Source organism: Triturus cristatus, chromosome 11, assembly GCF_964204655.1.
Source record: "Triturus cristatus chromosome 11, aTriCri1.1, whole genome shotgun sequence".
Classification (NCBI taxonomy): domain Eukaryota; kingdom Metazoa; phylum Chordata; class Amphibia; order Caudata; family Salamandridae; genus Triturus; species Triturus cristatus.
Genome location: NC_140594.1, coordinates 239714980 through 239740932, shown reverse-complemented (window position 1 = coordinate 239740932; position 25953 = coordinate 239714980). Strand labels below are relative to the sequence as shown.

Sequence of the window (25953 nt, the reverse complement as noted above, 5' to 3'; positions counted from 1 at the left end):
CATTTCAGGCTGGATGCATAGTAGATGTCTCAAGCTCAAAACAGACAAAACAGAAATACTCATCTTTGGGATGGCTCCTGACGGCCAATGGAGCTTGGCACCACACTCCCACCCACAGAGCATGCTAGAAAAGTCAGAATAATAGTAAGCTCTTAATGAGGAAGCAGATAAATGCCATCTCATCCTCTTGCTTTCTCACCATACGCTTACTCAGAGAAATCTTCAAATGGCTTGCCTTCAAAATCAGATGGGCCGTCACCCAAACCCTCATCACCAGCCGCCTGGACTACAGCAACTCCCTCTACATAGGAATCACCACTTAACTACTAAACATACCATCCAGAAAACGGCAGCCAGGCTCATCCTCAACATCCTGAGACAGACCCACATGTCCCCCCACCTCAAAGCCCTAAACTGGCTCCCCGTAAGCAAATGATGACAGTTCAAATTGCTCACCCAAGCCTACAAAGCACTCCACAACAAGGCTCTAGCCTACCTCAACAACAGGGTGAACTTCCACAAACTTACCTTCATACTTCATTCCTCATTCCTCATCCCTCTTCCTGGCCCACACCCCCACATCCACAGAAACAGGAGTGGAAGCTGCACCTTCTCACACATGGTGGCCAAGTCATGGAATTGCCTCTACCGCTGTACTTCCCCTACTCTGCATGAGTTCAGGAAGGACCTAAAGACCTGGCCCTTCAACTAACTCATCTCAGCAGCAGCAACCCCCCCAACAATGCCCCCCAACCTCCAGGGTGATAAGCAGCACTCTACAAATCCTATTTGATTTGATTTGAGTTCTTCTTCAACAACTTCTTGCAAATGAAAAACAATGAACCTATGTACCTGAGCAACAGAACAGATATCCTTATTAATATGCAACTTTATTTTCATAGTCTTAGGTTTTTCCAAACCATGCAATAATGAAGTGAACTGAGTTACTATTTCGTGGTGAGCATTCATGTTGTAATTCAGTTCCATATCAGTGGCTATAGTAAAACTAGGTATACAGGCCCTTAACGCTGTGTCTTGATGCACATGAATGGGTGTTTGTACTTTCATTTTCTTGTGTTTCATTGTTGCTACTTATGAACCTTGACCTTTTAGGGGCATTGATGCAGCCCCAGTATATACTTTGGTTTTCGATGGCGTAAGTTGCGGCGGTGGAGATATTTCATTGTATTTCTAATCAGGCATAAAGTTTATTGATGCACCATTGTCGATAATGAAAGGTATCGAACAACCATTTAAGTGTAATATTTGGACAATGCTTGAATGACTTTAGTGCTTTGGCATGTCAATCTTTCTTTGAGTGACATTTTTTTCACAAGCAGCTAAACCTACATGTGCATGCTTTCTGAGGTAAGCATTGACATGGAATAATAATTTTCATCATTTTCTCTTGATACTGATACACTAGAACTGTTTGACGATGATTTTGGTGATGATTGACTTTGTTCGGTGTCGATTTGTCTCAGCTGGTGTCGCCGCTTGGCCTTATTGGTGTAAGTTGAATGTTGCTTCTGAACTGTTCTGGTGCCCATTTTGTCATGTCGCATTTACTTTTTCCTTTACTTTGCAAACCATCACAAAATAATTCTCCTTCCCACAGCCTTTACATATCTGTCCAAAGTGGGACATTTACCTTCATATGGAAATGAGAATCCACATCTAAAGCACAACTTTTTTATATCTAGACATCACTTTGTGTCTTTCAGTCTTTTGTTTTGGCTTACTTGTCACACTAATTATGGATTTGTTCTGGGCACCTCCGGCCTCCATGTCAGCAGCTTGTCTATCAGCAGGCTCTTCAGCTGTGGCAGCTATTAACACTTGCTCCAGACTAAGAGTTTCTCTCATCATTCGTCATCTGAATGAATCTGACAGCCATCTGTCAATAACTCTCAGACGCATAGCTTCTTCATCATTAAATTAATTGAACTTACAATGTCTGATGAGTGTGTTGAGTCTTCCCACAAATTAATTAATGGATTCACCAACGTTCTAGCGTTCTTGGTGGAAGATCTATCATTTGTAATCAACAACTGCCATTGGAATAAACATGAGATTCAACACACCTTTAATTTGATGATATGTGACGTCTTCGTCAGTTCATGGCATTTTATTTATGATTTCATTTACACCATCACCAGCAAGATTTGTGAGATAATTTATATTCATTTTGTTATTAGTCTCTTCAGGTGCACCAAGGAAATCTTCAAATGTATTTATTGAAGCAGTCCATCTATTGCCAATATTTTACTTATTGGCGTTATTGAACGGTGGTGCTGGTTTGAGGAAAGTGGGAGCACTGTAACCATTAGTGGGAGTGGTTGATATTGAGGGTGGAGCTCTCTCCAGCTCCCTCGGTGGTTCATCTTGAATCTGTTTGTGTGAGTCATTTCTAAGGCGGTATGATGTGCTGGTCTCTGGGTCACCCATGATGACTTATGAAATGACGGCCTCAGTCTTTGCGTCCTTTGTCTCAACCATCCACAGCTCTGAAGATATTTTCCATCGCTTTGGAATGTCACTAGCTTGGTAAGCACAACCCCTGCACTACTCAGGTTGTGGCACCTGGCACTGAGGTCGCACAGGCTCATTTTACTGGTAAGTAAATAACTGTGTTATTCTTTGATGTCTCTACGTGCACTTTGCCTCCATGTTTTCTAGCAACTTGTGATTATTAATAGCTGCTCTTTGAAAACCTGGTTGAAACTGTATTTACCGTTAATGCTCCTGATTGCGTATGACTGGTAATTGCGGTACCTTGATGTATGGTCTGACTAGCAGGTTCTCAGTCACCGATATGAAGATTTCTTTGCAATGCTTTCATTTCTTTCAGCTTCTTTACAGCCACTGGAGTTGCACTTTGGACGTGCATGCGTTAAGCGTTGATTCTGTACTTTGACTACAGTACAAGTGGAATGCATGAGCAGTTTGCTTGGACCACGGGAACCTCTCTGAGAGAACACTGTCGATCTTCGGGTTACTTATCCCCTAACTCGTCGCCAGTTGTAGTGTATGCCCCAGCCAGGGTACCTGCAAATGACTATGCCATACACGGAGCTTAGTTTTACAGGCCTTTATTTGTCTGCGTATAACTGCGAACTTCAATGCATTTTCCTCTAACACTTACTTCACAGTTCTACTGAGTCCCTCTCGGGCCAAAAGGGTTTCATCATTTCTAAGGCACTACATATGGTATTAATAATGACATCAAAGATGTTTTCATTACTGCATTTCAGTATACCATTTAATATACTTCAGCTGTATGGATTACTTTTTTCTCCAGGAGGGGGTTTGCAAGCTACTGAGTGCCTTCACTTCCTAATACAAATAGCTGAAAATGAGAAATGATAGTTTCCCTGCTTTCTGCTCACTTGAAACTTGAAGGCGCAGGCAGAATGGAGGATAATTGGTGAGGGCACGTACGCCGTAAGCCAATGCATGTGGGGGTAAATCATAAAATATATCATCATCAAAACCTTTATTAAAGGCTGATTCCCTTACAGCATCAAATCAACTACAATGTATTCAGCAATAAAAAGCCACAAAGGCAAAAGCTGCAGCTAAACAGATAATGGATGTTCACTGCGTTTAGCTCTTGATGAATTATGATTTGTAACCAAATAGTTGAGCAGCTCTTTGCAGTATATAAAGTTTAATACAATCAACGGTCCATGAAGTGTGGTGATTCTTAACACATTGTTATATTTACTACTTTTCATACATAATTTAAACATAATATAAATATCACCTAAATCCATACAGTTAAAACAATAAAATAATTTCTCATGTGTCTCAGCGCGTTCTGTTTCATCAGCGTTTAAACCAAACGTAGTGAGGAAGGTCCAATGCCTCTGTTTAGCTGCACCATTTCTGATATCTTCTCTTTTGTTATGAAATTCCTTTTATTTTTACTTTCTGGCAGCTATTGTGTGGTCCTTAATCCCTGTGGACCAATCAACCGCAAGAGCCATTTCTCTTCATGGACATGTTTCAGTGGGCCCTGAGAAGAGGTAACCGTCCTCTGGTCTCTGCAAACTATAATCTTTAGGGTGAAGTTTAACCTTCTCTCCTCTCCATAGGCCTTGGATGGTGATTGCATTAGGTTTTGGGATGCAGTAATTGCACTCAGAGGAGATGCCTAATTATGTCCCTTCAAATAATGTTCTGTGGCCTAGTAAAGAAGCGGGACCCTTTTTGTTTAATTTCTTTTGATATGTTTGGAGAGTCATAAGGTTGGATACATTCTTCATGGCTCTGCTTTACCCTCAAAAACTGATAGTAGGACACAATTTGGATCTGAACCTTTCTTAATTTGCATGTGACCTGAGTATGCTTGCCACCTTGCCACAGTCTTCCAAGAATAAAAAAGATTCTAAGGCTCAACTTTGGCTACTTTGAATATCTTCATTTCTGTCGATGTGTCCTCGTGGAATAGGAGGCTTAGACCTCGCGCTTGAGTGGCCCTCGTATGACTGAACCGTTCACCTCTCAGTGTGGTTTGTAACCTGATTCCAGTTTCTCTAGAGCTCCGATATGAGGACATTTAAAAACAATTAGAAATGCTCAGCAAGTTTCTTAAATCATCCCAAAAATGGTTACTTTTATTTATTTTAGCTCCAATCAATTCTATAGATAAATTTGAAAAAATGATAGCCACCATGGGTTTCTAAGTTCTATTGCGTGCCGCCTCCTTTCTAGCCCCTTGTATTCACCAAGGAGTTGAACTTTTCACTGTAACTGGTTCTCTTGCCTCAGTCACCCATGTAGCAATGTGTCTTGAGAGCATGCTTTTGGAGTCAACAGCCTGACTTCCCAATCCAACAACACTTGACCCTGTCTCTTTTTAAAAGTATCAAACCACTCTTTGTGTACAACCATGCAAGGAGCCCTTTGCTCTCCGGGTAGGTGTACTGCAAATAGTTGTAACACGAGTGCTAGAGCATTAGGGGACGTCTTCCGCTGCAATAGTTTCAGATTCCGAATATCATGCCCTGAGGGACAAGGCACCTGAACCTTAAGAGATAAAAGCCTCTTTCCTCTTTAACTCGAGGCTTACTCTAGAGTCCTTAAAATGGTCACAATTGCACCTACTTTACATTTTCCAGACATGTATTTACGCAAGCCATCATTCAATCGACTGAATACAAAAAGTGGAATATATCCTGCAGTCTTCAAAAAATCCCTTCCAGATAATAGAGTTTCTAAATCCCAATGCAATTATGAAGAGTCACTGCAAGTTCAATTTGCGTTTTAAAAATAGATTTTCCACAAACTGCCACCATTGAGACTTAACAATGTGAGTGTATTAAATTAAGGAACGATAAGATTACAAGCATGAACCTTACGCCGCATCCTGGGTGGATGGTCTAGGCTCTACACAAAAACATGCTTTATGATACTGGAGAACATGTTACAGCTGCCTCCAGTCTGCATTTAAAAGTTACATATTAGAGGGTCACAGTTATTTGCCTCATGTAATCTATTTTGGACACTTTCCTTTTCACGTTTCATAAGTAGTGCTACATATGTATTAGGTGGTAAGCCAAACTTTACAGTGTCTCACTCATAAGATTAGGGAGTTGGTTTTACAATTGAAAACACACAAAGACTGAGCACACCATATATGTTACTCGGTCCCCTGCACTAGTCAGAAAGGAGTATGAAGACCAGCAGACATTCTTGGGCAACTGAGAATGGCAGCACGATTCCCTGTGGCAGCTGTGACAGGTCTTTATATAATGAAACTGAAATAAAGTGGACTCAATTATGGAACACCCAAGTGTATATTTAAGTGTGTAGAAAATGCAGTGATTAATGAGAAGGCTATCTATAAAAAGACTGTCTATATGTTGCCAAAATCAGGAAGGGCCTGTTATCAAATGATAGCTTTATTGTATAATGGTTACACATAAAATACAATTTTAATCATGGCAGCGTTGGGAAAACAGATGGATGAAGAAGAGACAGTCCATGAGAACATACAGCGGTCTGCATACAGTGATGGCCATAGGATAAAACCTTTTCATGGGTACAAATGGAAGCAAGGGTACATATTTATAAAGAAATCAGTCTTTCATACCAGTTCTTTAATGCAGGCGCATTGATCTAACAGCCTACATCATCATTTACTCAACTGATTGAACAGCTCCATAAACCAAACCTGAAGTCTTGGTGGGAGCCTCAGGACCACCTCAAAAATCACCTTAAGTCTACAAAAAATGGGGTGATGACGTGCTATTGTGCACTATACAAATGTTAAAAACACAATATACAGTTAGTAAACACGCCCTGGTTAGGTCTCAACACATGCCTCTGAGAAACAGTAAAACTCTGCTCAACCCTGCTAGCTATGGCACAAGCAGCAGGCAAATCCCCAGAGACATGAAGGTTAACTGAAAGCTTCAAGGACACTTTTTTTAGGTTACGATTTTCAACATAGCAACATCATAACCCATATGAACAGAGAGTTCTAAGAGCCAGCTTCTCCTTTACAATCATCGGTACACATAGAAGCGTACACCTGCAGCGCTTCATAAGTTCCTTATCAAACCCAGTGCTTTCAATGCATGAAGACATGACACCTTCCCGATTAGCGTATGGCATGTTCTCAGCAAATTGAAAGATGGATAGGAGGGCCAGCTCATCTATATTGGGAATCTCCCAGCAATTGTATGTAATCGCAATAGTTGCTTGATAAAGTGGGGTTGCAGCTTGTCCTTCAGCATGTTGTAGATGGTAAGTTCTTAAGTGGGGCCTCATATACCCACGGCCTGGATTGGATTGGTATCAATTTTCAGTAGGCATCAAACTGTTTGTTGCAGTATGCCACATCCTACAGCACATCCCTAATTTTGGGAGGTGGGCCATAGCCCCTGTGCACTGGTGCTCTAAAGCCAAAGCTGTATATGTCTTTACACTATGTGGGGTGAAATTCACGTAATCCAATAGAGTTATAAGTAGAGTACATGGGGCTAGGAATCACATCATTTCGGCGGGGTTTGCTGTATCTCAGTCTAAAAGTTGGCCACTGGGGAGTAGTTCCATGCCAAAGGCCTCCTGGGTCCTACATTTAGTGTGCATTGTCTCTAAGTCCCAGTCTATGCAGTGACTTAGGGTTGTAGAATATCCTGTATGGAAACTTTGCACGAATCCGACCGAGTTTGTAGCTAGTGGAGAGTGCCTAAATCAGAGAACAACTAAACTTCTACCTCTCATCAGTAAAATGCACGTCTAAGTCAAGTAGCCTTTTTGCCTTATCCTGAGGAACAGATACTTGTACTTCTCTCTGCATAGCGTTGTATAGCCGGGATACCAGTTTCCTGGAGGAAGCTGTATCTATTAATGTTGCCAACATGACGAATGTGGATGGAATTCTTTTGGCATGGAATTTGGCCAATATTTTATTTTCAGTAATAGATAGTGGACAATAGGAGTTTTATCCGTTAGGTGGTTTATCGGGTTTCAGTACTGTGGCAATCAGAGCCTCACGGAGTGTGGGCAGGGAGGTGACAGCCCTTCTAGGCACTTTGTATAAAGCTAGCAGATGGGGTGTCAACATCAGGGCATATTCCTTGTAGAACTGGGCTGATGAAACATCAACTCCGGGGGCTCACCCATTTGGGAGACCCTGGATAATCGAAAGGATTGCATCTTTGGAAATTAGCACGTCCAGGTATTGGCGGTGGCAGTCTTCGAGCCAAGCAAGTTCTATCAAGTTCGTAAATAGGCTGATGTCATCTAAGGCTTGGTATGTTTTCAAATGATATAAATCTTTATAGAAACCCTGCAGGATTTCTCTGGCATTGAATATGACAGATTCAGCCCTACAGCTGATTTCTAGAATGTTTGAGCTGGCCCAGAGATGCTTGAGGAGATTTGAGTTTGTACGTCAGGGCCTAATACATTTATCATGCATTCTAGCCCTAGCCAGCAAGACAGGGCCATGGTAAGATATTGCTCTATGTTTGTGTTCAATGTAAATAGTCCAGGAAGCAACTTCTCACATCTAATGACCGGCCAGCAGACAATCATGGACCAGCAATCCTGTGCAGTAGTAATGCAAGTGCTCTTAAGTCTGTCAGGGTCTGATGCACCAAAAATCAAGAATGTCATAATAATGATTGCTTGCACCTGTGAGGTTTCCATAGGGCATGGTGTGTTGTACACAACTAATTGTGGATTATTAAATATGCTCAAGCCCCCACCGATAGTTGCTTTTGGGCTGAACTGCATAATTTGCTTCCCTATCATGTGGACACATCTAGGTTATTAACACATGTTTGGCACATAGGTGAACACTATAATAATATTTTTCTCTATTAAGGTGCCCTGAAGGATGTTATACCTTCCTGCCACATCCCGCATGAGCGTGTTAGGCTTTTGGGGGGCACCCTATTGAACCACAATTGCAACCCCAAGCATGTACTAAAAGTATGATGCGTCAATAGTAGTGCCTATCCATCTGGCGGTGAGCTTTGGCACATTGTGGCCAGTGAGGCATGCCAATGTTGAAACCAGTGTGTGCCAGGCTTTACGTGGTTTGTTCATGCCATGCAGGTTCCAACTTAACATTTTAATACAGTGCATGGAAAGTCGACAGGAAGGAATATTGAGGTGAAACTCTGGGAAGAAGTTGAGTGATAGTATGGACAATGATGTTGTCTAGCTGCTTGAAGGCAAATAAATAGTTGTGCAATGATCAACTGTATATTGATGTTTTGGTTGCGACTACCCTCTCTAAAAGGCCACCCATCACTCCAATGAAAGAAGAACATCACAGAAGATAAGAAATGTCAGCCCCCTCCCTAACAAACGTTCCCTAAACGTGTCACAACAAAGGTCTGAGATCACTTCATTATTAAATAGAAATCCAACAACATTTTAATAAACAAGTAGCCAACATTCTGAAAAAATCATTGGCCTCCCTGTTCAAAGGTTTAGTACTCAAAATCCTCCTACAGAGCAAGGATTAAAGCTGTAACTTGACAGAGATCCATGTTGCTCTTTACGTTTACAGAAGGGCCAGTATACACTGTTTTCAGCACGGCAAAAAGCTCTAAGCAGAACAACATGGTTTTCTTGCCCTTCTGGTGTGCACGTTCCAAGGGCAAGCCTCAGCAACTTGTTCCAGTCCTCTGGAGGCGGTAAACATGTTTCGGAGGCTGAAGTAGCCACTGGTGGGCTGTTCTAAGTTTCATCAGGGAGTTAGAGGGATGTACTCTAGTGCCCTGGCAGACCGTAGTCCACCCTATTTAAATATTTCCGCCTGCCTGGCAGAAATCTTTGTCCCTTCAGAAGAGCTGCTACCATGGCGGCTTTTATGAAGGCATTAAAGCTTTCCTGTGCAGGTGCCATGCTCAGTTTACTGCCACAGCAACATTTTGATTTTTCAAAAATAAACTCCCAGATTAGCTACTTGTTTTTCAAATATAAAAAATAAATGCCCCCTGACGTAGGAGGCATTTTGCCCCAGCATGTGAGACTTACTTAATTATTTTCCTTCTTGGGACCACCAGGTCTTCCGTGACAGTCCCGAAACAGATTATATTGGAACATTCACCATAAATATGGCAGATGATCTGAGGTACTTTGACTGACGGCCCAATGTCAGTTGGGCCATTTGTCTAAGGTTTTCAATGGCAAAGCCAGTGGAATGTCACTTGGTAGAAACATGATGGTTTGCTTATCTCTGAATCGAGCAGGTAAACCAGGAGTTTGGTGGGCAATGTGCTTCACCACATTTCTAGAAGACTACTCTATCCATCAAACCGTAAGTACTTTCTCCACCTGCTGGGAAAGGGGTCTGTCATGCAGGGCTCTTGTCCTCAAGTCGCATTATTTCCCCTGCAGGGACCAGTCCACAGTGACTAGCTGGGCGTTGTTGTCGTTAGGAGTCATTCTGCTTTATGTGTCTTTGTAGCAGGCAGAAAAAAGGTCAACCACTTAAACCTAGGGGAGCAGTCTATGTATGCCAGCAGGAATCAGGAGTTTTTGAGTGCTTTATTGCAGCAGGGTCTTCTATCTTAAGAAATCGTCATTCCAGTTCCAGGAGTGTTTTCAGGAGGTGGTGACAAGGTGCCAGTCTTATCCTGTGCACTTGCCAGTGATTGGAAAATCTTCCCCACGCAGTTCTTTGTACTTTCTTGTCCTGTGCCCCCACCTTTTAAAGCAGTTCCTTTCCATTTTACTGCAACATCATATGGAAGCCTGAAATGCAAAATGGCCAATTCCTTCTTCCACTAGAAGGGATTTGGGATCCCCCTAACCACTCCCTTATTTAGATGAGGTGTCCTTCCTCTGTCAGGGCCTGGCACTGTTTTTGCCACTACTGGTAATCTGATAATGGGGCCAGAAAGTCTAGGAGAGACCTGTGTATGAATAGAGTGAGCAAATCCTGTCAGCCTCATTCAGAAACTCCAAGCCAAAAGAGAAAATGTGAAAGCTTTCCTTTGTTCTGCCAACAGTTCCTGATACTCTTCCAGATGGCTAATCCCTGTTAAGTGACCAGTTGTTGATAACACTCCTACTGTTCTAGGCATAGAGGTTATTACATTGTCCTGTAGTGAGCGGAGTCGTAGATAAACTGTAGAAAACAGCTTTTGGCTATTTAGTCACTGTGATGCACTTTATTTCTTAAAATAGTAAAATAGGTTTTCCTACAAGGAAAACCATTTTTCCTTTACAACTATCGCTGCAGTCCCTTTACACTGTAGCCTAATCAGAGCACATTAGTGCCTATGGAATCCACATATTTTGTCACATATGTGGGTAGTGTGAATACACGCTGCAGTCCACCTATAACAGTTAACTTTATGTCTTTAGTGCATTGTCCATGGCCTTAAATAAAGCAATTGAGGGAAATACACCCTATGGCACTGATCGAAGAGTTGTTGTAAACCCACAGAAAGCCAGAGAAGGTTTAATGACCAGCAAGGGGCGACTCCCCTATAATGAGCTAACAACACAAATAGGCCACCCTGGGTTAAAACAAGAAAAGAAAAAGTGAGAGGAGTGTGGGGGGTTCCCTTTTTTATCGTACGAATTCCCTCACCCACCCGTAGGTAGCATGCTTCATCTTCGGGAACCTCCTTGCACTGCGAACCTGGTCGCACTGCGGGCTACAACGTCCTGGAAGCATTCTCTCCACCCTACAATTCCACCAAGAAATGCCAGGAAGATCACGGAGAAACAGTATTATCTTGAAGGAGGGAGGTCAAAAAACGTAAACCCCTAGTGTGTATTATGTGGGTATTAGAGTAAATGGACATGAAAAAATAGGAGATCCCTGAAGCCACTGAATAAGGTAACACCGTGCGATGCTAGATCTGCTCTAGGCTAATTCCTTAGAGAACAAGGGGCCTATCACACAAACTACATTGAGTAGTATGTTTAGTAGAACCACAATAGTACTAGTAATGTACTACAAAATGCAATTGACAAACCTACGAGCGGATGTGTCTGCCTCTGCCTCTCCTATCTTTCCCCGACTGCAGAGATCTCCACACACATATGCAAACACATATGTTTTTGTAGTAAATTTAGTAAATGTGGGAAAAATGGGGGTAGTGACTTGAAAATGGGAAATACTTACTACTAAAGGGATGGGCTTTGTGATCAATAAGAAGGGGGTTAGGCAGTGATTTCGGGGGGAGCATGCACCTGCCCAACAAAGAGTAAGCCGCTTCCTATTCACAAACTGCAAATCTATAGATACTGCAGCCAAAATGGACCCAATCAGCTGTTAATGTATCTGCTCACAGCTGGAGTAAGTCCTGCACCACACATGGTCAGCCACTGGTACTGCAACACCCGGCAATGGAGAATAATGGAAATATTGACTTAAAATAGACCCCCTTAGTAAACCATGTAAAAATAAAGTCATTCATTTAAAAAAAAAAATAATAATAATATATATATATGATCAAGGCTCCACGGAGCCGAAACGTTATGGCCGTCGCTCTGGGCAAATAAAAGAAACCAGCACCAATTCCAGGCTCGTGTACTCTTTCCTTTGGCAGTTGTAGGATCTTCAAGGCTGTTGGAAGTAGTCTTCTTGATATATATATATATATATATATATATATATATATATATATATATATATATATATATTGGGAAATTGTGCTCGGTTCATATGTGAAGCAGCAGCACCGACCATCCACATCTTTGGGACCATTGGAGGGATCGCTAAAGGTACCCTGAGTTCACAGCACCCATTCGGGACTACACATCCCAGAATGCTATATGCCAGAGACTCATTTGAGCAGCCTATCGAGGCGACAGAAACTCACTGCAGTAGCCTATCAGAAGGCACTTTATTCAATAAAGGGGTGAGTGCAAACAATGCGGTGAACTTTGTGTTACTGGCCTTTGATAAAGGAATAGACTTCCGAAACGCGTCAGGCTAGGCAACCCGAGGTGTGATAGATGGCAGGATGTACACTGTTGCCTGAGTGCATCCCCGTCTTTTTAGGCAAGTTGGAGAGTCATTTATACACAGCTGCCTACGCCGTGGGGGAATACACCACTGCGACATCACAGCGGGCCATGGATCTGGGAAATTGTGCCCGGTTCATATGTGGAGCAGCAGCAGCGACCATCCACATCTTTGGGCCCATTGGAGGGCTCGCTAAAGGTACCCTGAGTTCACAGCACCCATTAGGGACTACACATCCCAGAGTGCTATATGCCAAAGACTCATTTGAGCAGCCTATCGAGGCGACAGAAACTCATTGCAGTAGCCTATCAGAAGGCACTTTATTCAATAAAGGCGTGAGTGCAAACAATGCAGTGAATTTTGTGCTACTGGCCTTTGATAAAGGAATAGACTTCCGAAAAGGCGTCTGGCTAGGAAACCTGCGGTGTGATGGATGGCAGGATGTACACTGTTGCCGGAGTGCATCCCCATCTTTTTAGGCAAGTTGGAGCGTCATATCTATATATATATATATATATATATATATATATATATATATATATATATATATATATATATATATATATATATTATCTACTGCCGGTCGCCAGTAGATAGTTATAGTTAGGACCGAGTTTCCATAGGAAATCTGAAAATTCTATTTTGAATAACTTTAGCCCCGGTTGACGAATCCTTGCGAAATTTTCAAAACTAATGGGGCGCTCTGCTCAGCTCCTACCCTGAAAGTCTCGGGGTGATTCGTCAAGCGAGGGCTGAGAAAAAAGGGGGGTCCCAAAACGCGTTTTCCCCATGCATTTTCCCATAGGACCTTTAGTCGAAGGTACAGCCCGAACGGCTGAACAGAATTACTTGAAATTTGGCAAAGAGGTAGTCCTCAGGTCAGGCATGTGCCTTTTGCATATATGGTGTCAATCTGTTCAGTAGTTCCTGAGAAAATTGCAGTTAAAAGTACATAAATATCTATAAGCGTGCACCGTGCGCGCACCGTGCGCGCACCGTGCGCGCACCATAACGTGCGCGAGCGTAATTCTGATTGGTGGTTACATGTCAGTCAACATTCGAATCGGTCAAAATCAGGAAGTGTCGGCCGCCATTTTGTGTGTTTTGTGTGTGACAGTGAAAAAGAAAGGTGGAGAACGTGAAAAGGAGGCAGGGTAGAGAGTTCCTGACCCCCTAGCCTTTGTCAGGGGGTCCCTGAAGGACCCGAAGGGTGAAAAAAACATTTTATTTTTTTTTCCAAAAAATCGCGGGGTGCGCGAACGGTGCGCGCACGGTAAAAAACCTTAAAAAAAAAAAACTTTTTAAACGAGCCATTCCATATTACAGGATACAGTCAATCTATAACTATATACATAGGTAGTTTATTGTAAAATAAATATATAAAAAATATAATAATACATACATAAATTAGCATTTAAAAAACCTTACAAATTCACTTAAAAAACCATAGGTTTCACACACGTTATAGTTAGGAATTAGCATTTAAAGAACCTTGCAAAGTCACTTAAAAGATAACTATAACTCGCGCGACCGCCACTCTATCACAAGGATGATGTCATCAGTGATGTCATGAGTGATGCCACTGACCATGTCATGAGTGATGTAATATGTGACGTCATCAGCAGTGGATTGTGGTCGCGCGAGTTATAGTTATCTGAACTAACTATAACGGGGGAATTTCAATGGTTTTTTATGAGTGAAATGTTCAGCTAACTATAACATGTGTGAAACCTATGGTTTTTTAAGTGAATTTGCAAGGTATTTTAAATGCTAATTCCTAACTATAACGTGTGTGGAACCTATGGTTTTTTAAGTGAATATATATATATATGCATATATTTTAATGTTTAAATAGGTTTTTTTAATACAAAAGTAAAAACTCTTTTATTAACCACTTTTACATTAAAAAAATAATTTGCCATTACTATTTATTAAAATAATTAAATAACTTAATTAGCTATATACAAAATCTTTATTTTTTTAAACATAATTAAAAAAATTATTGTAATAATTTTGGTGAGATTTCTTTTTAATTTAAACTTCAGAAACATAATTCTATTTTAATTTAATATAGTAAAAATAACTACATTTTGAATTTAGCATCAAGTTATTGTAGTAACATTTTTATATTTTTTTACATTTAAAATAAATATATAAAAATATTTACCATAAATATTTAACTTAAAAAAAAAATTCTAATTGTTTTGAAACTTAAATAAACTTTCAAACTTTCACTATACTTTACCATAAGAAATTTTCCGCACTGAATGTGGAGATGTCACCAAGTGTGTGGAACATCAAATCCAGTTGTAATAATCACCACCAGTAGTAACCTTGTGGTTGTTTTTAGGTGCTGGAAACACATAAGTCTACGCTTTTGAGTAACTTCACACTTGTAAAATCACTCAAAAGTGTCAAAGTAAATTTTGTAAATAAATCTACTCATTTATTTACCTTTATGGATAGGGCCTGAATTGTCTCCCCTGCTCTACCACCACAGTACCAGACATTTGCATTGCAATGACTATGTTTTTCATGACCCACACTCCTGAAACCAATGCTTCTCAGGTGATTTAAGAGCACATTTATTTATATGTTAGTTTTAGTATAAACAGTCTTGAATAATAAAATGGGGCAGGATCCCTTATCATCAGGATCAGACTGGGACAGAAAATAGGCAGAGACACCAAAAATACATTGGCTTCCATTAATGGATCACATTGTTAAAAATGTGGCACATGTTTGCATATAGAGGCAGTTTTGAACATGTAAATACATGCTGTATACGTGTTTTGTGAGGCATGAAAGGCTGCATCCATTTGTGCTTGCGGCAAGCAATGTTTGAAGTAATGTTAGAGAAATCAACAGTAAAAACAGGGGCAGCAGACCATAAAAATGGACCACAATTAGCTGAAAAAACTTCCCATAAACTGACCCATAGGGCACTGCCTGATTCCCCTATACGTCTGTCCGACCCTGGTTTTCATCGAAGACGTGCACACAAAGTTAATCAACTTTCTTACCTTCAAAACGAATACTAAATCCTTGAGCTGTCCTCGTCTCGTCTGACGTTAATTCAATTCGAAGTATAGCCCCTTCACTTATCAATCCTTCAAAAGGCACGTTTTCTGTTTTCAAAGTGTCGTAAAGTAAAATGGACGTGTTCGACCTTCCACTGAAGACAACAACTCTTTTCAAAGTTTGTAAAGAAAAGAAATAATATAGGAATTAATGCACAATTTCTTTAACTTATTGTTTACTGTCTTAGAAAAAGCAGTAGCTTATTGTTATGCTGTTCATGCAGTTAGGTATAGGTACTGGACTTCATGTGGTAGTTGTGTTCTGTCCATAAAGAGGTGTTATTCCTAAAACATGCACTAGATCAAGGCTAGACCAAGCATTTGACACAATCCCAGTCTCAAAGGAGCTTCACGAGTAGGTTGCTTTAGGAAACGTATGAGTTCATGCAGTGCTAATCATCCAAATGCAGAAATCTTCCCATGATTTTAGTGGAACAGCCTTTATTAACCTTTATCTTTTGCTTCATAGGCTGGAATATCTGTCAATTGTGGATTCCCAGTTCATGAAGCTAATTCTTTGACATAGTTTTATGAGCACAAATGGCAAAATTTGCAGCAGTTGTTGATCTTTTTACTCATCTGGAAATGTACTCAATAAAAGAACAATGTTATGGAGGAGTAGATTCCAAAGTTGATTCCTACCTGTTGGAGTATCAACAGACAAGAGTCATCATTGTGTAAGATACATAGGGCATCATCAATAATTTACAGAATGGCCTTTTCAGTTCAGGAAATTGCCCAAAAAACAGACTGAATGTTCTCAAAGAGAGTAGATAGTGGTCTATAGCAAATTACGCGTTTAATTTTTTTTCTTTTTACAGTTTCCAGTAATTTAACTAAGAGAGATAGGCCTGAATAATAATACAGAAGTTATGAAGTCCTCAGTGTCAGCGGCTGTGTTTTAAAGGGATGTGATTTGACTACTTATATGCAAGCAGGAAACATTCCTTGAGAAAGAGAGATATTATGTAGGTTGGTCCGGTAGTGCACCAGGGTAAAACACATCTCTTTGGCTACATTTAATTGCAGTGTGTATGAATCATGGTTGGAAGATTACATTTTGGAGATAACCCAGAGACATTGGGTCTACGTAACTAGACTAGTTGCTTGGAAATGTTCTGCCTCTGACAGATTTTGCAATTTCAAAACGTTTATTGCACATTCAACTTGGGTCTAATGTATAATGATTTGGATTAAAAAATATGGGTCATGGGGGGCATGGCTTGGACGGTAGAGCCGATGACTGCTTTATCCGGTCTTGCTGTCAACCACGGAGCCAAAATGTGAGATATTCTGGAGTTTATGGGATCGTTGACACGCCAGAACACCAGTTATCGGTTTCGGATGGTCTGCTGCTCCTTTGGGTGCCGTCGTTGTTAAAATTCCTGTGTGGAATCAAGAAATAATGTCGCCGATAACTTTGCTGTTTGCGGGATCTGATGGCCTAAAATGGCGGATTTGGTTGACTTGACTGTGGAGGGTTTTAATAGCCCATCACTGACCCTATTTACTCCACCGAACATCGAATCCGCGAGTTTATGACTGGACATACACTCAATGAGGTATTTGCACCATTTTTGACATTATTAGAGGCTTTTGCCGTGCTTGTTTGATGTGTGCTGCCTGATCGCAAAATGGCAGCTACACGCAAAATACGGAGCTTTTCTTACCAGCTTTGCGCTTTGGTGTTCTGCCAGCGAAACGTTAGTCAAGCGTAAGAAGGCAATGCCTGCGGTTTATGAAGAGTAATATTCAACAGGGTCAACTGTAGCCTCATGACGACCTCCAGCTGAACGGTGCCTGACTTCAAAATGGCGGCTGTGTAAGACAACGTGATTCGCTTTAATTTCTTTGTTCGAGAGTGATGGATTAGGAGAGTATAGAGTGGTGCAACACCTGTATTTCTTGAGAAATACAGGTCACTGCACAACTGATTTTGTTCCCACTCTGAGCTTTTACTGTGCTATACCAGGGTGGAATGGTTTCTTTTGTACTTCATAATTGCAAGGAGGTGAAGGGCTGAAACATTTCATACATATGTACGATCTGAGAGAATGCAGCATGTGGGTCCCTAGTGCAGCGCTTTATGGGAAGACAGTGCTATTACCTGATGCTTACATCACAACTGCTGTTTGACCTAAGAATGGCGGTTGCATGTTGACGAGGAGTGCTTCGTATATCCTGTATGCTTCAGTTATGGCGTGTGAATAGTCAGCTGCTGAGTTAACGACTGCTCTGAAAAGGGGAGCACTTTGTTATTCATCTAATGCTGCAACTCTGGCATATACCTACCAGCTACTATCAGTTATTGTGACAGCGACTATTTCACAAAAACAGGAACACCTTGCCACTCATCCACTGAGTCTGTGATAACATTAGTTTGTCCCCACTGCTTGCTTCGCCTTTTTGCTCAAAGTCCAGGTGGTTACAATGGCTGAAAAGGAATCTAGGATCCAGTATAAAAAGAATAAGGGAGAACCTGCTTTTCTGACTCTCCTATTAAGGCCAAAGCAGACATTAACAGCACCATGGACATGATCCTTAAATAATTGGCAGAGGTTCACGATCTAACTAAGTCCGCCAAACAGAATACGGACACTATGCAGCTAGAACTAACAGCCATCCATGCGTACATGAGTACTATTAACTCTAAAATATCATCGGCGGAACAAAGGATTAGCAATGTTGAGGATGTTTCTTTCAAATCCTGTAAAGAACTGAAGTCACTCGGAGAATTGACATCCACTCTCCAAAAACAAACAGCCGAACTTGAAGATAGAAGTAGGAGGGGCAACATTTGAATTTTAGGTGTTCCAGAGGGTTCCGAAGATGCGGCGGGATCTTGTTTAGCTCTCTTGGAAGAGTGGTTGCCTCAGTTCACTGGTCTAAAGTTTCCAAATCCTCTAGCGGTTGATCGAGCGCACAGAATTCCTACTTTTAAGTCTGCTTCACGGCAAACAGCTCGTTCTATCATTTGTATGCCATTGAGATTTCAACACACTGAAGCTATCCACAACTATGCCCGTGAAACTAAACAGCTCATCTGGAATGGCTATAAAATCATTTTCAAGCAGGACTACTCTAAACCTACTGTGGATACAAAGAAAGGTTTCCTCAGATTACGTGATAAACTTAGAGACAATAACATCATGTCCTCCTTTGTTGGACCGTCCAAATTCAGAATCATACTTAATGGTCGACAACATTATTTCACAGATCCTGTGGACTTAGCAAACTTTCTAGAGGGCCCACCCACTCAAGACATGGATTCTTCTACATCTTCTTCCAACAAGATGAAGTTCTGATATGTACATGTTTCTAATCCTTTCTGTTTATAGGTTGGTACCATGCAGGGAGAATGCATGATTGTTTTTACTATGTGTGCCTCCATAATTGGTTATTTCTCCTCACTCTAAGTGGGAGCTACGTGTTCTAAAGTCAGTTTTCCAATCTCTGTTGCGGCTCTATACTATAGGGATAGTTTAATTTGTTACATTTGGTCCAACTAAATTAAGGATCATAGCCAATGGTCGCAGAAGAAAGCATAATGCATATATGTCTTTAATTTGTTGGTTTACAAGTTTAGTGTTTCTTGGGATCGTGACAGTTAAATGTACTAAATACTTTAACCGCACTGAATAACTTTACTGCTACTATGGGAGTATTTTGGGGATTTTTCTTCCCCTTGTTAATTATGTGATCTATGGTCTATTTTGGTCATATATAAGGCGCTATGATGTATACAATATTCTCTGGAAGTATTGACAATGTTATTTGAAGTAAATCTCCGTTTGACACAGAGACGCTCCTGCCGTCGCACCTCCAATTTTCAAGGTTTGCAGGATGGGGTGGGGAGAGAGGGGGGTGGTGTGGGGCGGTTGGGAGGAGATGCTCAGAATAAGAGGAATACTACTTGGTGTGATGTAATTTGTTTCTTGAGTATCCCTTTTTGTCTTTTTTCACTTTGTTCTTTTTCTTTGCCTAGGCTCTTTGCCTTTTTTCTATTATTAGTTGCGCTATATCTTGGTCTTATTGAGTACCTATTTGATATTTTGTTTATAACTATGGTTGGCACTGATAGCTACTTTGTTGCCGTCACGTACTATATCTATGCAGTGTTTGCATTTTATGATAATGAATCAATGTTTAATGTGGAAGTCGGTACCTTTTCTAGCTCAGACGTGTTTATTACACCTTGGTATCAAATCAATATATGATAACACAACCTGGAACAGGTAACTTAGCAGAAGATCTTAATATAATATCATTGAATGTTAAGGGGCAAAATCATCCTATTAAACACCAACAAATATTTGATTATTTAGCTAAAACCAAAGGGGACATTATTTTATTACAAGAAACAAAATTGTCTAAAGAAGATGCTACTTTCATCAAGCATAATTGGATTTCACAAATTCCTTGTTCACCAGCGATCGTAAAAGGAAGGGGGTGACAAACTTGATAGCTAAAAAGGCGAATGTTTCATTAGAATCACAAACCCATGACAATGATGGTAGATAATTGGTTACCCACCTAAAGAAAAGTGATGATGTCATACATGTAGTGAACATATATGGCCCCAACACAGACGGACCAGACTTTTGGGAAGGCATATCAAAAACTATAGAAGTTCTTCCTCAGGACAATCTTATCATAGTTGGTGGAGATTTTAATATTCCGTTTGATCCGATAATCGACAGACAATCCAAATGCAAATATCACCCCACCAGATCGCATGCCATAGTCCATACTGTATGTTCTAAATGCAACCTCAAAGATGCCTGGCGCCTTCAACACCCGGATTCCAGAGATTATACCTTTTACTCTGCTCCACATAATTCTTATACTAGAATTGATTACATCTTTATTTCAGGTTCATTCACACATTTAATTGAACACTCAGATATATCCCCTAAGCTGGTGTCGGACCATTCGCATATTAGCGTTAAGCTGTCGGGTAGTCATAATGAACCTTCACCTAAATGATGGTGTTTTAATAACGATGTCTTATAAGATCCTGAGGACAAAAAGAAAATTGAAGAAGCCATTATGGATTATCTTATACATAATGACACAACTGAAATTAATGTTAATCCCCTATGGGATGCTTTGAAAGCCACTATTAGGGGAACAATTATTGAAAGTAAAACAAGGATAAACAAAAAGATTAATGCTGATTTAGTTAAATCGGAACTCGAAATCAAAACCTTGAAGTCCTGTCATGCCAGTTCTCTAAAGGATAACTCTATCCTTACATCACTAACGCAAAAGAAATATGAATACAATAAAATAAAATTCAGAGTGAACGGGTGGGTGTATGGGTAAACAAATTTAAAGCTCTTAACCTCTGTGAAGCCAATAAGGCGGGTAAACTACTTGCTTCGTATCTAAAGCATAAACGAACCAGAATGTTATCTCGTCAATCAAGAATGTCAGTAATCTTATACACACAAAACAGAAAGATATCTTAAACACCTTTAAATCTTTTTACGAAGATTTATATAAAAAAGGCCCTGATCTTAATTTAGATAATTGTACTCAATACTTAAATAGACTCAGACTGCCACAGCTGTCGGAAACGGACAAATTGGTGCTAGGAAAACCAATCAGTGTGGCAGACATTGTAAATTCTATAAAAATCTTTGAAAGATAATAAAGCACCGGGCCCAGACGGTTTTACAGCCACCTTTTATAAAACCTTTCCAGATCAACTTCAACCGACCATGCTAAGTTTTTAATAATACAGCTAGTGAAGGATGCACGACCGACTCCATGACGAAAGCAAACATAGTAGTCATACCTAAAGAAGGGAAAGATCCTTTATTACCAAAGAACTATAGGCCAATATCCTTCATCAATGTTGATTGTAAAATATATTCAAAATATTAGCTACAAGACTTAACACGGTTTTGCCATACCTAATAAGTAACTCACAAGTAGGTTTCCTGAAGAATCGCATGTCTAATGACAATACTCGTCTTAGAAAATGCAGCAGTCAATCCGGATCCAACTATTGCTATTACCTTGGATGCGGAAAAGGCCTTTGATAGGGTCTCTTGGGCCATTTTAGAACAATGCATGGATAAGTTTAATTTGGGAGAACCATATATAAAAATGGTCATATCTTTGTATGCATCACCATCGGCTCGTATTGCGATTAATGGATCTCTCTCTGAGTCTTTTTCTCTTCAACAGGGCACTAGACAGGGTTGCCCCTTGTCTCCATCTCTGTTTTTGTTAGTGTTGGAACCGATAATTCAGGATATTAAGTTGAATTCGGATATAAAGGGGACAGGTTTTAAAGATATTCAGGTTAAATTAGCAGCTTATGCAGATGATATTTTGATTATGACTGAAAATCTGGGCCCTTCAATTACTGCTTCGATGGACACGATTGCAGAATATTCTGTTCATTCTGGATACAAACTTAATAGAGACAAATCGGAGGTGAAACCCCTGAATGTGCACTGCATTAAAGATATTTTGGGTAATTTGGGCCTGGCATGGCAATCAAGCCAGATAAAGTATTTAGGGATCGAATTTGGCTGTAATATCATTGATACCCTGCATCATAACGAGAAAATAACTTTAGAAAAGATCACAAAACTTTTGGCTTCCTAGTCGCCAAGATTTATAACATGGTGGGGAAGGGTAGAATCCATAAAAATGATAATTACACCTTTGGTCAATAATTTGATAAACATGCTCCCTCTTCTCTTGATGGATGACTTCCACCATAAACTACACATCCTTCTTACAAAGTTTCTATGGCATGGCAAAAAGGCATGTATTAGTATGAAAAAATTAAGACTTGACAAATCATTAGGGGGAGTAAATTTAGCTGATTTCAAATTATATTAATCAGCGTTTTTTGCAAAACAGGGTTCATATTGGATTTTGACACCCTCCCATTATAATCCGGTGTGGTTGGTTGTGGAAAAATCCATCCTTGATAATCCCAATCTGCTGGCATTACTCACCTCTAACCAGCTCTATCCAAACAGATCTAAATCTATTTTTAAAAACACAAAATTGGCACATTTGTTAATAGATAAGAAGTTAGATGTAAGTATTAGGGGATTCAAAATGGAATCTTTATGGCTTAACCATAGAGTGTTATACAAAGGGAAAAATTTAAACTGGAACACTCTTTGTACCCTGTGACATTTGCTGATTTTCAAACCAGTTACAAATTAGATAACATCAAATTTTATAATTCTTTAAAAGTAAGAGCAGCAATAACTAAAGCCAAATTTCATAATGTACTCTCATCCCTACCAACGTTGTAACGCAGATTAATAAATTAGGTCACCAAGTCTTACATATTTACAAACATCTCCGCCCTAAAACTTCCAAAATTAATGATAATCTTATTACTTTTTGGAACTCACATTCTGCCGAACCGATACCTGATTTCCTATGGTCTCAAGTGTGGAATTCCATAACCAGTAATAAAATATCCCCTGTATTGTCTCAAACTAAATATTGGCTTATGTACAAGGCATTTTGGACACCAGCTCGATTACACTCTCTTCATATTCGAGATGACCCATTGTGCTGGAACTGTAAAGAGGAAACTGGTGATGTAGACCATCTTATTTTATAAGGCAGTGATGTCCTTTTTGGACAAGGTTTTTGGTTTTCTTTCCTAGGTGTTCAAATGTGAGTTGAAAAGAGAGTTTTCTGTATTAACAACTTCTTTTTTAATGGTTAACTCATGTAATGATATGGACAAAGCCCTTTTGGATCTTTTACTTGTGTCAGAAGATGGTACTCAATAATTGGAAGGACACACGAAAGACTTCATATAAAGGATGGATGAACTGGGTTATTCACCTTAGGGGAGCAGACAATATTGTGTTACAGCGTTCTCCATGGAAACCCTCATCTAGATCATTGTGGAATCCCTTGGACATTTACTTCAATACCCACAAACCTCCATGAACAGTTAAACCTTGTTTGTTTTAACAGTAATGTTCTTTTGGTAATATTAGAATGTTTGTTCTCCATTATTATTAGTAGTATTATTATTATTACTATTATTGTTATTTATTTGTTGTGGTAATAGGAAGCTTTCCAATAGTTATATACTATGCTATTAGTTCATTAATATATGTTTTCCCTTGGTATCTATTATCTATCTTTTTTCTCTTTTTATCTCTTTCTTTCTTTTCTTCTTCTTCTTTCCCTTTCCTTTTCTCTCTATTTTTGGTATATATATGGTATGGTTTGGAACTTTAGTTCTTGGTATCTTATACATTTTATGCGCTGATAGTTTGTAACTTTGCTACGTCTGCCTCGCTCGTATATTGTTCCATCCTTGGCACTCTTGGTTATTTTTGTTTATTTTTATTTTTGTTTATTTTGAAAATTTAATAGAGGTATTTGAAATCAAAAAAATATGGGCCCACATCCTGTAAATTGAGCATTTCAGGTGCTTATTTAAGACATGGTCGTTGGCACAGTTTTAGGCTGACTCGTGCCTGAAACAGTAGAGGGGGTGGAGAAGTACTATTTTACCACCTTGGACAGTAGTAAATGGATGCTTCTTACTGTAACATTAAGGGCATGTGGCACTTGAGACTGGAAATGTAGAAGTATTTGTTGACATATCTAAACTGAACAACAGAATATAACCAAATCAGATACACTGCTGGAAATGGGAGTGTTAGAAATGGGGGTCTCTACTTGGCAGAGGTAGGTACCTTTATCCAAATAGGAACCCTTGCTTCTAGTCAGAATACACACTTTAGATAACCCCTGCTCACCCCCTTGGTAGCTTGTCATGAGCAGACAGGCTTATCCCAAAAGCAATGTGTAAATTATTTGTACCAACACTCACAGTAACATAGTGAAAACACCACAAATGGACACCACAACAATTTAGAAAAATAAAATATCTTTATCTAAACTTAACAAGACTAAAACGATAAATGCCCAACATCCACAGTTAAAAATATGACTTCCAAAAGGTTTCAAGAACTTGTACTATAGAAAACTATGGATGCGTGACTTTCACTCAAAGTATCTGTGGTTGTGTCAAAATTCACAAGGCCAAACAGCAGCAGAGTGAATATGCATCGAAAATAAAGATGCGTCAGTTCCGCAGACCTTGGGGAGGTGATGTGACAGTTCTGCTGCACGAAGGAGAAGTGATGAGTCAAATTCAGTCTATAGGGGGAAGTCATCGTTTGCTCTTCGCGACAGTTCTGGTCAGCAGGTTATGCGTCGGGAAAACTTGTGGCACTGGTGAGATGCTTGGAAATTTGGGATGCAGCATTAATCGATGCAGCTGTGGCAAACAGCAATGGCAAACGGCGCTTTGCCAGTTTTCTTCAGCTGCGACCCCTTCATGCGTCAATTCTTGCAGCGGTGACAGGCGCTGCATCTGTTATGGTAGCAGCACGGTGATGTGTTGATATTCTTTTTGCGCCATGGAGATGCATCAGAAAAAGAACCGCAAGAAGAGCGATGCGTCGTTTTTGTAGCTCTTCAAGTTCCTTCTCTCTTCCAGCTCTCAAACAGCAGCAACAACCTCCAGAGGTCCAATACTGGCACAGGCACCTTGTGGCAAGTCTGAACTCACAACAGCAAAGTTCAGGGGAGCTGGGGTGATGTCTTTGTGTCCCTGAGACTTCAGAACAGGAGGCCAGCACACACAGTGCCTTGGAGATCTCCTTCAAGCAGGGAACACAGCACACAGCAAAATGCTTCTCCTTTCCTTGGCAGAAACAGAAACTGCAGGCCAACCCCACACAGCACACAGCAAAGGGGTAGTACCACTCCTCAGTCTCTGCAGCTCTTCTCCTTGGCAAAGGATCCTCTTCAATTCCAGGGATGATCTAAAAGTCTGGGGTCTGGGCCCTTCTTTATACAGTAATTCTCTTTGTTCTCTCCGGGCCCAGGGCTTTGAGCACAGTACAAACCAGGTCTGGGGGGCACTTTGCAAGTGCACAACAACCTCATTGTCAGTGTAAGCCCTGGCTCCAGACACACCATAGGGGGCGGAGCCATAATTGTGGAAGGCAGGCACAGCCCTATTCAGGTGCAGGTGCTACTCCTCCCACCACTCCAAATGCAGACCAGGCCTATTCAGCCTAGCGCTGACTCATCCAGACTCTCTGGAGCAACTGCACATCCCCAGCCCCTGTCACTCCAAAGCCAAAGCCAGACAATCAATACACATCCTAGCGGAGGCACACTGGATGGCTAAGCAAGAAAATACCTACATTCTAAAAGTGGCATTTTCAAACCCAGAATGTAAAAATCACCCTCACTAAAAGATGCATTTTAACATTCTGGGCTCAAGCATACTAAACTTTATTTTCCTATCTGATTTTGAGAGGAGGTTATGCTTATAAGATGTTATAAGCAAACTCCCCATTCTATTTTATAGGAACAAATAGCCTTACAATAGTG

General features: G+C 40.4%; 1 protein-coding gene across 2 annotated transcripts in view; it reads right to left on the bottom strand.

Annotated features, from left to right (window-relative positions):
* Positions 1 to 25953, bottom strand: part of SEZ6L (seizure related 6 homolog like) — a 1319356-nt gene that overhangs the window by 504106 nt on the left and 789297 nt on the right. For both annotated transcript variants that reach the window (XM_085633531.1, XM_085633532.1), the window contains exon 7: positions 15478 to 15644. In XM_085633531.1, coding sequence (XP_085489657.1) covers positions 15478 to 15644 — 167 coding nt within the window. The remainder of the gene's footprint in view (positions 1 to 15477; positions 15645 to 25953) is intronic.